The following is a 12,020-nucleotide window of genomic DNA, read 5'->3' as shown; positions in this document are numbered from 1 at the left end:
CTTAAGTGAAAATTTTAAAATTTTTAAATTTTTTTAAATTTTAAAAGCACCTATGTCTGGGGGTTGATATGAAATGTATTTTCTTTTTGTCTTTTGTAAAAGTAGACCTCACTGTACTCTCAGAGCTCTTTAGAAATGAAAAATGCTTATGACAGATCTGTAGGTGTGTTAGCAAGCAAATCTTGAAACACCTATGTATGTCTGGAAAGATGCTATACATGACAAAGTGTTTGCTTTCCTTGCAGATTGAAGACTATGATCTTATAGCAAGCGTGATGGGAGCAAAATGCAAAAAGCTTCGCAGCCTGGATTTGTGGAGATGTAAAAACATAACCGAAAGTGGAATAGCAGAATTGGCTTCAGGCTGCCAGCTTTTGGAAGAACTCGATCTAGGCTGGTGCCCTACGCTACAGAGCAGTACAGGCTGCTTCACTAACCTTGCACGTAAACTCCCCAACTTGCAGAAGCTCTTTCTTACGGCCAACAGGTCTGTGTGTGACACAGACATCGAGGAGCTGGCAGCTAACTGCACGCATTTACGGCAACTGGATATATTGGGTAAGAAAACATAGGGCTATTGGTGTATTTCTCACTGCGTCTCAAAAACCTGGTGGTTAAAATGGAGTCCTTAAGACAAAACTGTCTTCTAGACAAATTTTTAAAGAAACGTTTCTTAAAATTATTGTTTAAGATATGAAAAAATGGAGGGAAATTTTACTCGCTGCAGTGAGTTTCTGACTTAGAACACAGTGCATTTATACCAACCATGTAATTTGACTGCTTAGTATTAATTGCTTAGGCTGAGATTTAAGTGTGAGATTTTTCCTGTAACTTTGGTTTCATGACCATTGGCTTTTTACCTGAAATCTTTGTCTTTTGACTATCAGAAAATCAAATTTCTTCTCCTTCTTTCCACTTTTATTGTTGTTTTATTTCTGTGAAGTGTGCCAAAGTATATTAATGGTGCAAGTCTGTGATCAATAAACAGATTTCTGCTTTTACGTAATACACTTTCACCAAGCAATACTGAATTTCTTTATCACTTTTACCAGGGAGTGAATTTAACTCGTTAAAGAGGAAAAGGTAATTAACAGCAAACTTAAAACGGACTTTCTACGAAGGTAGGAAGTGATGATGTGCAAAAAGCATAGCAAATCTTAAATTTCTAATCCTCTGCAGCTTCTGTAGTTAAAATATTTTTAGAAATTTAAAGTAAATATACTTTGGACTCTTCAGTAAGGGTTTTGAGAAATGTAGTTTTGCATGATACTGAATTTGTTCTTTTTATGGTGGTATATGAGGTTTTCTTCTTAAAATAATGTAGGACAGCAGGGGTAATTGTGACATCAAGGTGGGAGAAATTTCTTCATGCTTTTACTGTCTTATTTTCACAGGGTTAGTTGAAAAAGAAAGATTTAAGTTAAAGGGAAGAAAGTAGCTGCACTGTGTATTTTTAATATTTAATAATTTTAATGCAAATATTATATTTAGGTTGACAGAGATGCCAGAAAGAACTGAATGCCCTCAATTTGAATAATGTTCCAAGCAAGTTTAAGGCTATTGGCATTTAGTATTTTTCTTTACAAAAAATGTGCCGTATGGTGTCACTCCACTGTAGCTAATACACTCTTCTACCATGAAAGATGGTTTTGCTCATCTCTGACTGAGCAAGTTGCCTTCTGACCAACATGGGAAAGGAGAATGGACAGATAAAAACTTTCTTTTGTGTATCCTTAAGGAAATCCATTTTGTAGCTTGATAATCAAGGGCACATTTCCCTATTCAGACATGAAAAATTTCCGAACAGCACAGCAAATGTAGTCTTTCCTAAACACTTACGTTCTCCTGACCACCCACTTCCATGCGTTTCTGTTACAAGGGCGTTGTGTCTGCCCACAAAGTGCTCTGACCTTTTCTCTGCACCAGGGCTGCCCAGTGAATATCTGGGCCCTGTTAAGCCTTCCAATACTCCTCTTGCTTCTCTGCCGGCCATGAAGGCTTGTTGCCATGCTTTTTTAGCATTCGAATTCACATTTGAATTCAGTTTGATGTCTTATTGATGTTTTTGTGGAAAAATAACGTGTGAACATGGAAAAGGAGTTTGTTCCGTTCCCCGGGTAGTTACCGGTATTCCTGAGTGAATTGGATTTGTAGTCAACCTTTCCCAGTGAGACTGCATTTTGGGTTCTGGTAGGTGCTCTCCAGGGAATAGCCAGTTGGATTATCTGCAAGATGTTACCAAAAACCTTAATATCCACCTTCCAGACCTCACTTTCTTTCTTCAGAGGAATACTTAGTAGGAGCAAAGAAGGTTGTGTTCTGCTGTAAACAAGTCAGTACAAGGTGATATATGTGAAGGAGTTACCCAGCTTTTTTCTCAACAGCAAGGAAACTGTGTTTGTTTCTTTGTCTGAATAGGAGAACCATTACATTCTGTGGTTAAAAGAAAGAGTTGTCAAGTAGAACCACATTGGGTCATCTGGAGGTAGAGTTGCCAGGTGTTGCAGTGTAAGTGCAGAAGTCTCAGTTGTCTGAACTAAAGAGCTTGTCTCTTACTGAGCAGGAGTATCAAGAAAGTCATAAATCTCTGTATGTGCTCTAACTTTTGCCAGCTGATGTAGGGCCATCCTGTTACTATAAGCTACATAAATGCTTGATATGTTTTTGTCCTTTTGAAGAAGTGTGACAACGGGTTTGAAGCTCTTAGAGGCCTGAGGTCAGTGCTCAGCTTTGCAAGAGTAACCTTGAACAGCGGGTCTTCTCTGTGATGTGGATGAAGGAGATGTACTCATTACATCCTTTGTCATCTCCAAAGTACAGAAACGTCTGGCTTATACATGCATTGTGAAGGGCATAGAAGTACTGCTGTTAGGTTAGCAGTGCATGCTGTAAGAGAACTTCTTTTGCTTCAACAAAGCAGTGTAAAAGCTTGAGGTTTCTTGCTATATACAGGCACTTACTTAAGTAGGGATCAGAATGTCTTACTTGCACTGCAGTCACCTGCACTGAAAACACTGTACTGTTTTCTATTTGCAGTTGTTAGAACTTATGAACTTGCCAGGAAAAACTTCTTGTTTCAGTTATAGATTATTTATCGCCACAATAGCTTCAGGACTGGAGGAATCTAAGCCTCTGAAAGAAATGTTGTTGAACTGTGTGTCATTCATTTAAGTGTCACAAAATGGATGTTATCTATACATCCTGGATGCTGTTTTCGAGTGGCAGGTCCTGCAGCTTGCTACCTATCTGTCCTTTCCTTAGTCTCTCCATTGCTGTTTGGCAAGTCCCTTGTTACAGAATCATAGGACTCCATAGAAGATTAAAACTGCCAGTTTTCAAGGGCTGCATAAAATTATTGGCCCATGTAAAGCATTGTTATATGTGTGGTTGTGTTTGTGGTGTGTAAAACACATTTCAGCAAGTAAATTTCTGTTAAAAAAAAAGAATCAAGAGTTGTCTCCCTATCTGCTGTAGTATAATACAGTTTGGAAGAGGAAGCATGACCTAAGTTTGTCACTGAGCACATGGGGGTGTGGTTCTTGAAGTTTTGGTTCTGAGCTTTGTTTTACCTGGTACAGACTGAGCTGCCTGCTTAGAAGTATCATTTCCTTCTCTGCCCACATCCATTCCTCTGACTGATATGGTGGGTTCCCACCTTGCAGTAGAATGATCCGGCTGTGATCATCTGATAGTTTTGTAGTGATGGAGTACATCATCCAGTGCTATCAAAAATTAAGTGGACACCTCTAGGCCTGTAGTTAAAAACTGGTCTTCAAACTGTGATCAGCGTTGAGGAATGTGATGAGTCAGATGACAAGCTTGAATTGGCAATGCAAAATCTTCTCTTGCACATCATATCAGCTGCTTAGTTATGTTGCTGTGGCACTGCCAACTGCTGTCAAAGATGAAGAATAAATTGTCTTAGCCTTGCTCCCCTAAAGTCCTGGCTATGTCTGTCCTGCACAAAAAGAGTAATGAAAAGTAGACACCCTTGTAACTGCAAAATTCATGTATTCCCATCTACATACCAACACCTCCCACACCTTCCTGAGCAACAGAAAACCCAACTGCCCCCTTGCCAGCTGTCAAAATGTTCAGCTTTATCTTGAGAGCATCAACACATAGTTAGTAAATTCAAACATGAAAATGTGTAGCACATTAAAATTTAGAACTCGAGTTGTGTGCAATAGATTGAATAAAATGTAAAAAATTAAGGCTACTCTGGTTGGTCTAGGGGAGGGAAGGAAAAGTAAAAACATTTGAGGGAATAGTGATAGTTATTTTCAAGGTCTCCACTCTCAAATGTTATTTGATGTGCAGTGTGCCCAGGTGGCCAAAATGGCCAACAGCATCCTGGCTTGTATCAGAAATAGTGTGGCCAGCAGCACTGGAGAAGTGATTGTCCCCTTGTACTCGGCGCTGGTGAGGCCCCACCTTGAATGCTGTGTTCAGTTTTGGGCCCCTCATCATAAGAAAGACACTGAGGTGCTGGAGAGAATTCAGAGAAGCACAAGGTGAGGGGCCTGCAGCACAAGTCTGATGAGGAGCAGCTGAGGGAACTGGGGCTGTTCAGCCTGGAGAGAAGGAGGCTGAGGGGAGACCTTACCACTTTCTACAACTACCTGAAAGGAGGTTGTAGCATGGAAGGTGTTGGTCTCTTCTCCCAACTAGCGAATGATAGGATGAGAGGAAATGGAGGGGAGGTTCAGATTGGAGATCAGGAAAAATTTATTCCCGGAAAGGATTGTCAGGCACTGGAACAGGCTGCCCAGGGAAGTGGTGGAGTCACCATCCCTGGAGGTGTTTAAAAAGACGTGTAGATGAGGTTCTTAGGGACGTGGTTTAGAGGTGGACTTGGGTTAGGTTATCAGTTGGACTCGATGATCTTAAAGGTCTTTTCCAACCTAAACAATTATATGATTTTGTGATTCCATATATGTGATAGATATAAATGAAATAATTTACAGATAATAAAAAGAATTGTTCTAGCAAAGAAATCATTACTCAGAAGTGTCTTTTAACAAAGGTGATACCAGATAATTTTTCCAGAGAATAAAGTGAACAACAAAATTAATAGCAGATTTTAATATACTGATTATGTATTTATTCTGAGAAATGGCCAATTAGTCCATGTAGGAAAAGTTGTAGTAAGTAACAAAGCTTCCAAACTCTAGAAGAATGCACTGAATAGGTAACTAGAAGAATGCATTGTTAGTCTTTCAAAGGCAAAGGGAAATGTGCCATATTACACTTCTGAAATGCTTTTGAATGTGCTTTTAAGAAATATATATCACTAATTTTACATTGTATAAATAAAAGTAAAGCTGCCGATGATGTTTGTTTATCTCCGGGTGTGAATAACCAAACCCCAAGTACATAAGTGGGTTTTTTAGCTTTTAGAAAAAGATATTTCCTAACATAAAATTTTAAGTCTGAGGAGGAAAAAAGAAACAGGTGCAGTTAAGCATGTAATTTAGGGTGGCCTATTTAGTTACAAATCCATTAAGTCTTAGTCTTAGATGAAACAAGAGAACTGTTGAAATTCAGGTAGGAAGGAATGAAGAACATCCTACACAAAAAAAAAAAATCTGTGGCTAGATGTCTAGATCTAGCATTTTTGTAGAAACACACATTTGGATCTTGAAGCTTAAAATCTGAGATGTGTAAACGAGACTCATTTTAAATGAAGGTGCTGATGCAGTAGCAGTTTTAAGGCTTGGTAGAAAAGAGATGAGTAGCATAATGTGGTGTTCCTGGAGTTTGGGTTGGAATGGTAGAGCAGATCCTGCTGGTGGGACAGTGGTACTATGGTAAAATTATGGTCAAGTGAAGTAAATAACTAAAGCATATTACAGAACTTCTGTGTATGGCTGTAGGGACTGTTACATCAACCACTGGACAGTTGTGGTGACAATAATAATATGATGATAGGGGAGTTAAAAATCCATAATAATAATGATAACCTTTGATTACATTTGTGTACAGGAGGTAAAATTTGAGGGCATGATAGCAAAGACTGTTTTCAGGGGATATTAAATGATGTCTCAAAGCAACTAATCTGAGAGCCTACCGTAAAAGAAGACCACACTTAAATACTTAAAAGAAGAGTACAGGAGACTACTAAAAACAGAGGCGTCTTTCTGGAAATGAAACCTATGCAGAGAAAAAAAATAGGAAGCTGTACATTAGAAAGAGAAACAAAATCACAGTAAGGCAGAATGAGGTATTAGGGAACCATTAGCTAAAGGTAGGTGCTACAACTGTATTTCAGATATGTTAGAAGTAGTTTACAGTAGATTACTGAGGTTGGTAGAAACTCCAGATGTGAAGGATTGTTCAGATATGAGAAGGCCATTGCAGGAGAACTGTTGTCCATCCATTAGTGTTCATGGCAAGGGGGATCAGGTAGGCTGCTACATCAGAGCCATTCTTTCCAGGAGATTAGCCTGGAAAGCTGCCTTAAATTGGAATGCCAATACAGAAAGCTTTTGAACAAATCAATGCACTGAATGATAATAGATTGCTAGGATGAAATGGTATTTATGCAGCAGGTCTAAATGAGCTAGAATACAGGGCTGTAGAAAACTTACTTTTGGTGTGTGATCTGTTGCTTAAATCAGCCTCAGCACTAGAGGAATGAAGAGTTATAAACATGGCAAAATCTTCTGTAAAGGGTGCAGGTTAGAAGCTACAGAACAGTAAGATTGTCTTTTGCTCTGTGGAAACCAGTTGCAGCCATAAGAAAGTCAGTCAGTCAGTGAACATGAAGGTCATTTTGATGTTTTGAAGGAGAGCTGTGTCCCCATGAGGGTAGGTTATGCCTCTCCAATCTTTCAGAATTCCTTGGAGTTCTTGGTGGAGGTGAGCACTGATCCAGTCCGTAGAGGACTGGATTGTCAAAAGCTTTAGCCAGGGTGGTTCTGCTTTTGTAACTTAGCTGTCTTCTCCTGGTTTGTAAGGAGTCTTTCAAAGATAGACAACAGAAGAAAAGAACGTATCTCTTTTCACAGTGAACTTAGGTCACTGCTGTGGTCACCAAAAGTCTGTATTGATCTGTTTATAAGTAATCCAGGCAAAGGAGTGAATAATGCTGTACTAGACGATAATGCAGAGATATTCAGGGTAGAAAAATCTTAAGATGAAGAACTTGATGCTCAAAAATTGCAGAATGATCTTATCATACTGTTTTTATGACAGCCTTGAGGGAACAGAAGAGATGTCCATAGGATTATGAGTGGTGTGGAAACAGTGAACTGGCAATGATCTCTCACTGCTTCTTTAGGATTCATTGCCCCTTAATTATTGCAAATAGTAGGCAGTGGGTTTAAGGGTGATTTTTTTTTTTTTTTTCTTCTTTTTTTTAAACATCATATAGTTAAACTGTAGAACTCATGGAGGGTCCATAATTGTAAAGAAGTTCAGAAAAGTAGTAGCATTCATGAAAGGTAGCTTCAGAAATCCCTGAACAGATAATTTTTGGCAGTTGAGAAGATCCACCAGTGAAAAGCTGCTTTAAAAAGCTGCTCTTGCCTTTTTTTTTTTTTTTTTTTTTTGGTAAGCATTATTGGCCCTGGCCATAGACAAGATCCTGGACTAGATGGCTTTTTTGGGGTGCAGTTCAGCTCAAGATGGAGCTGTGCAAGTTGAAGTGTCTTACCAGCAGGTGTATGTTAATGATATATGGTGTCGGATGTGTAAACTCCTTTTAGAGCCAGGAGAACTTGATGAGCAGTTTAGCCCACTGTAGACATCCAGACTTGGTTCTCTTGCCTGGAGTAACCTGTCCAGCTTCTAGCCCTTCCAGTAAGGCATGGATCTCCTCCTGTGGGTCAGTGTCCTGTCTGCCAGCTCTGTGTGGATGTCCTACACGGTGTAAGGAAGCCCAAGGGGCACCTCAGGCAACTGAATCATATCCCAGTGCCCAGTCAGCTGAATCATGTGCTTGAGTGCCTGGACTGTGCTGACTAGATTTCCATCAGCTATAATGGGTCTGTGGATGCATGTTTATAATCGCCAATTTGTTTGATTTCTGATTTAATCCCGTGCTTGATCTGAGCCTGTGTGACATGAGTTCAGTCACTGTGGTCATGTTTTTAGCAGGGGTAATAGTGTGATTTCTGTTGTAGTTAGTATATATATACCTATATATATGTGTGATTAGTAGTCTTTTGAACAACTGCCCCTGAATGTGCATGATACCCAAACTCACTCTAGAGTTCTAGAAACCTTGCCGGTTTATTTGGAATTGGAGTAGCCCATAATAGCTCATGTGCTGTGCCGGTCATTGCAGTCAGCAGGAGAGTCATGAGAGCACAAGCATAGCGTACTCTGTTGCTTGTTCCCAAAGCCCATCGGCTGATCACTGGGAGATCTTGTAGCTGTGGGTACTTGGGGTCAGCTTCTGTAGTTAGAAATTCCCCTTGAAGTCGTAAAGCTGCCCCCCAAATAGAAAATGATGGAGTTGCTTAAGCAATGGCGTTAGGGAAATACAACAGACTTCTTAAAGGCAAAAATTCTGCACTGTCTCTGAGAAGCTTTTAATTTTAAAATCTAATTGGAAATAATCTAAATAAAAATTGCATTATAGTAGTTATTTTTTTCATGACACAGTATCAGCAGCTTTAAAAAATAGATTGTTCTCCGTAACCTTACAGTTTGTTTCATTTCTTTTCTGTTTTTGAACAGGGACGAGGATGGTAAGCCCTGCATCTTTAAGGAAATTGCTGGAGTCTTGTAAAGATCTGTCTTTACTCGATGTGTCCTTCTGTTCACAGATTGATAATAGAGTTGTCCTAGAACTGAATGCCAGCTTTCCTAATGTGTTCATAAAAAAGAGTTTCACCCAGTGACTCACTACATATGCTGCCGTGGAATTCATTTGACAGAGTTGTTCCCTGTCAATTCGTGCTGACTTTTTTTAAGGAGGATATAAATGCCCTATGAAATAGTGGAAACTATTAATTATCTACACAAATGGGTAAAATACATTTAAATATGTATTTCTTAAAGTGTTGATATTGTACCTAAGAATTGTTTTACTCTCTGCTAACTGGTGGCACTGCATGTTTTTAAATACCAGCCATATGTGTGGCTTTAATGAGAAGAAAATGAATAACGTCTTCTTAAATGTCCCTTTATAGAGTGTTGCACACAATAAACTATATTATTATCCAGGTGAAAGCAGAAGTTCAATATTTAGCAGTAAGAAAAAGATGGGTGCTTCCTTTTTTATTTGTACGTGTTTGTGTGTGTATATATAAATCTATACAGATGTATTTGTATATACATACACAGATACCATAGCATTCTAGTTTGGCCTGCAGCATATGATGTTATGATCTGGCCTATAATTAGTTGTTTGAAAAGCTATTTAAGCTTGTAGAAGAATGGATTAAAAAGACACTTTGTCATCTTCATTTTTTTGGCAATGAATTGTATCTGATGCATTTTTCTCCCTTCGTCCACCTAAAATAGATGTAGTGATGTTTTACAGTCCAGCCTAAGCGACACAACAGATAAATGCAAGACCCTTCCGCCTGAACTTAGAGCAGAAACAAAAGAGAAAATTGCCAGATGCTTCTTGTTATTGGATATAAAGTTTGAGCCAGGTACTTAGTGTCCTAACTGGTGATATGTAGAAAACTCAAGAGCAATTTTCTTTTCAAATTTGTCGTGATCTAGACTTCATTTGTGGTACATCTGGTTATCACGCAAACTACCATAAAGAATAGACCTTAGGGTAATGCATTAGTGACTGTCCCTTACACTGGTGTCAAATCTACTGTCAAGTGTAGAAACAAAGATTTTGTTCAGTAAGACAGCAATCAAAATATAGTGACTTTGAAACAAGGGCAATATGTTTTGGTGATTTAATAATCACCAAACCTAAGTATTGGATTTGTTTTGGTTTTGTGGGGGGTTTTTTTGTTTGTTTTTTCCAAGAGGTGATCGCTCAAAGTATTGTTGCACTGTCTCTTTTTAATGCTGTTTAGCCTCTGTAGAAGGAAAACTGTCAGTGGACAAATTCTAGAGGTTTCTTCCTTTTGCACTTCCTTGTATTAAGTTTTTATCTTTTTTTTTTTTTGAGTACCACTGCTACCGTATGTTGCTATGTACAGCTTGACTTTAGAATTTTACTTTTTTAGCCATTGTCAATGAATATGGACCATGAAATATAGTCTGTCATTTGCTGTTGGCTCCACTATTCTTGTATTGATGGCACTTCCTACTTACTGGAATAAGAAGGAAGATATTTTGTCTGGCAGAAGTACATTATCACACCGAAGATCAACTGGCAAAGAATACTTCAGTTTATGCAGTAAATAACCAACCGCTACTAGAGGACAACTACGAATCATTAAAGATTTGACAATCTCTGTGACTCCTGAATGAACACTTTGAACTCTTTGTGCTGGTGCCAATACTTTGTAAACCATGTCATGAAACAGCTACAGAACGTTTATCTGATTTTATAGAAAGATCTTTTTCTTCAGATTTTTACATTTTACAGAATCTTTTGGGAATTCCAGATCCAAAGAAGGGCATGCACAGTTGGCTTTTTGATTTTTTTTCATCCACACAGAAGGCACTATGGGATTTCCAACTAGATTATGCCATTCCATTTTTTTTTCCAGAAGACTGGACATTGTCAAAGATTTTGAGATTGATTTTCCTTTTTTTTTTCCACACTGATGGTGTGATTCTTTGTGAGACCTCATTTCTTTCAATCAGGTTTGGGTTGCTTTATTTTTCTGGGAACTTAACTTCTAACTTTTTTTTGTCTATAGGTAATACTTTCAGTGTAGTTGAGTATCAAACATTATTATTCTAGTTATAGGAGAACACAGGTTTAGATAATAGGAGTTTACGAAGAACAGTATTTCAAAACAAATGTTTTTGTTGTGAATTTTTTCTTCTCAGGGTGCATCCGTGTTTATTTTTTTCTTATAGATCCTTCTTGTTTGTTTTTCACTGTAAATAGAATGGGATGTGGATGAAGTGTTAGCCATTGTGCCTTCAAACTGGTAAACTTGGTAAATAATACAGTTTCACTTCTACAGCATCAGTGGATCAAACAAGTGTTTTTGTAATCATGTATATGTAAAGGATTTCATTCTCTATTGCTTTTTAGGTGTTATAAAGGAGGTTTAAATTGAGATTTTGTTCATACTAAAGGATTTTTTTTCTTATGTTGTGCCTTCTGTTTGAAATGGTTTTTGTCAGGAATTCTAAGTCTACTTTTAATTTGGACTATTTAAAACTTAGTTATTGCTAACACATAAATAATTCAAATAGCTGAGGAATAACTGGGAAAGACTTCCATCTGTAGTTGTAGACTTTAACCTTCCATCAGTGGGTAAGACGCAATTTTAGCTATGGTTTTGTATGTCCAAGAAGTCTTCCACCAAAGAGAGGATAGATGAGACTTGACATTTTTAATATTTCCAGGATAAAGAAAACCACATGCTTTTAGACCTTCCTTATACGTCACAAAGAAGCAAGAATAGATCACTGTCTTTTTAGTTCTGCTATTTTATACTTACGTGTGTGTCTCTATTTATACGTATGTGTGTATAAATTATATATATACACACATATGTTTCTGTATATATATATATGAACATTTTTTGTATGTGTGTATATAGTTACACATATGAATCTCAAAGTTTTTTCATGTAGGAATTACTTTTGTGAAGTGAATGTAATAGCAGAAGATGTTTCATAGCAGTTCTGGTTTAAACTGTTGTTTTACTGTACCTGGAGAGTGAGATTCTCTCCACCCGTGCGGCAGGAAAAGCCGGGGCAGGAGCTGAGCGGGGTTTCCTGTATTGCTTCGCCAAAGTGCCTTTTGGTTTGTCTGCATGTGAAAGGTGTTACAGGGTAAGGTCGTGTGTGGGTGCAAAGTCCGATAACTACTGTGGACTGTCTCCTTGTGAGGCAGTTGTAGAGAGGGAAGTTTATTCTAGTTTCATTTAATCCAGAATGAATGATGCCAATTCCTCATTATTCTGGAAGTGGGT

The 12,020-nt window shown here is 38.2% G+C and overlaps 1 protein-coding gene across 6 annotated transcripts in view; it reads left to right on the top strand.

Moving 5' to 3' along the window:
• Nucleotides 1-12,020, top strand: part of FBXL4 (F-box and leucine rich repeat protein 4) — an 82,711-nt gene that overhangs the window by 51,188 nt on the left and 19,503 nt on the right. For 4 of the 6 annotated variants that reach the window (XM_065631345.1, XM_065631347.1, XM_065631346.1 and 1 more), the window contains exons 8-9: nt 246-558; nt 8,686-11,585. In XM_065631345.1, coding sequence (XP_065487417.1) covers nt 246-558; nt 8,686-8,849 — 477 coding nt within the window. In that variant the 3' untranslated portion in view covers nt 8,850-11,585. Of the gene's footprint in view, nt 1-245; nt 559-8,685; nt 11,586-12,020 lie in introns of those variants that run through there. The other 2 variants (XM_065631351.1, XM_065631350.1) reach the window with 1 other exon arrangement.

The sequence above is a fragment of the Caloenas nicobarica genome, chromosome 3 (genome assembly GCF_036013445.1).
Source record: "Caloenas nicobarica isolate bCalNic1 chromosome 3, bCalNic1.hap1, whole genome shotgun sequence".
Classification (NCBI taxonomy): domain Eukaryota; kingdom Metazoa; phylum Chordata; class Aves; order Columbiformes; family Columbidae; genus Caloenas; species Caloenas nicobarica.
The sequence above is the reverse complement of the archived record's forward strand: the minus strand, read 5'-3'. Positions and strand labels throughout refer to the sequence as shown.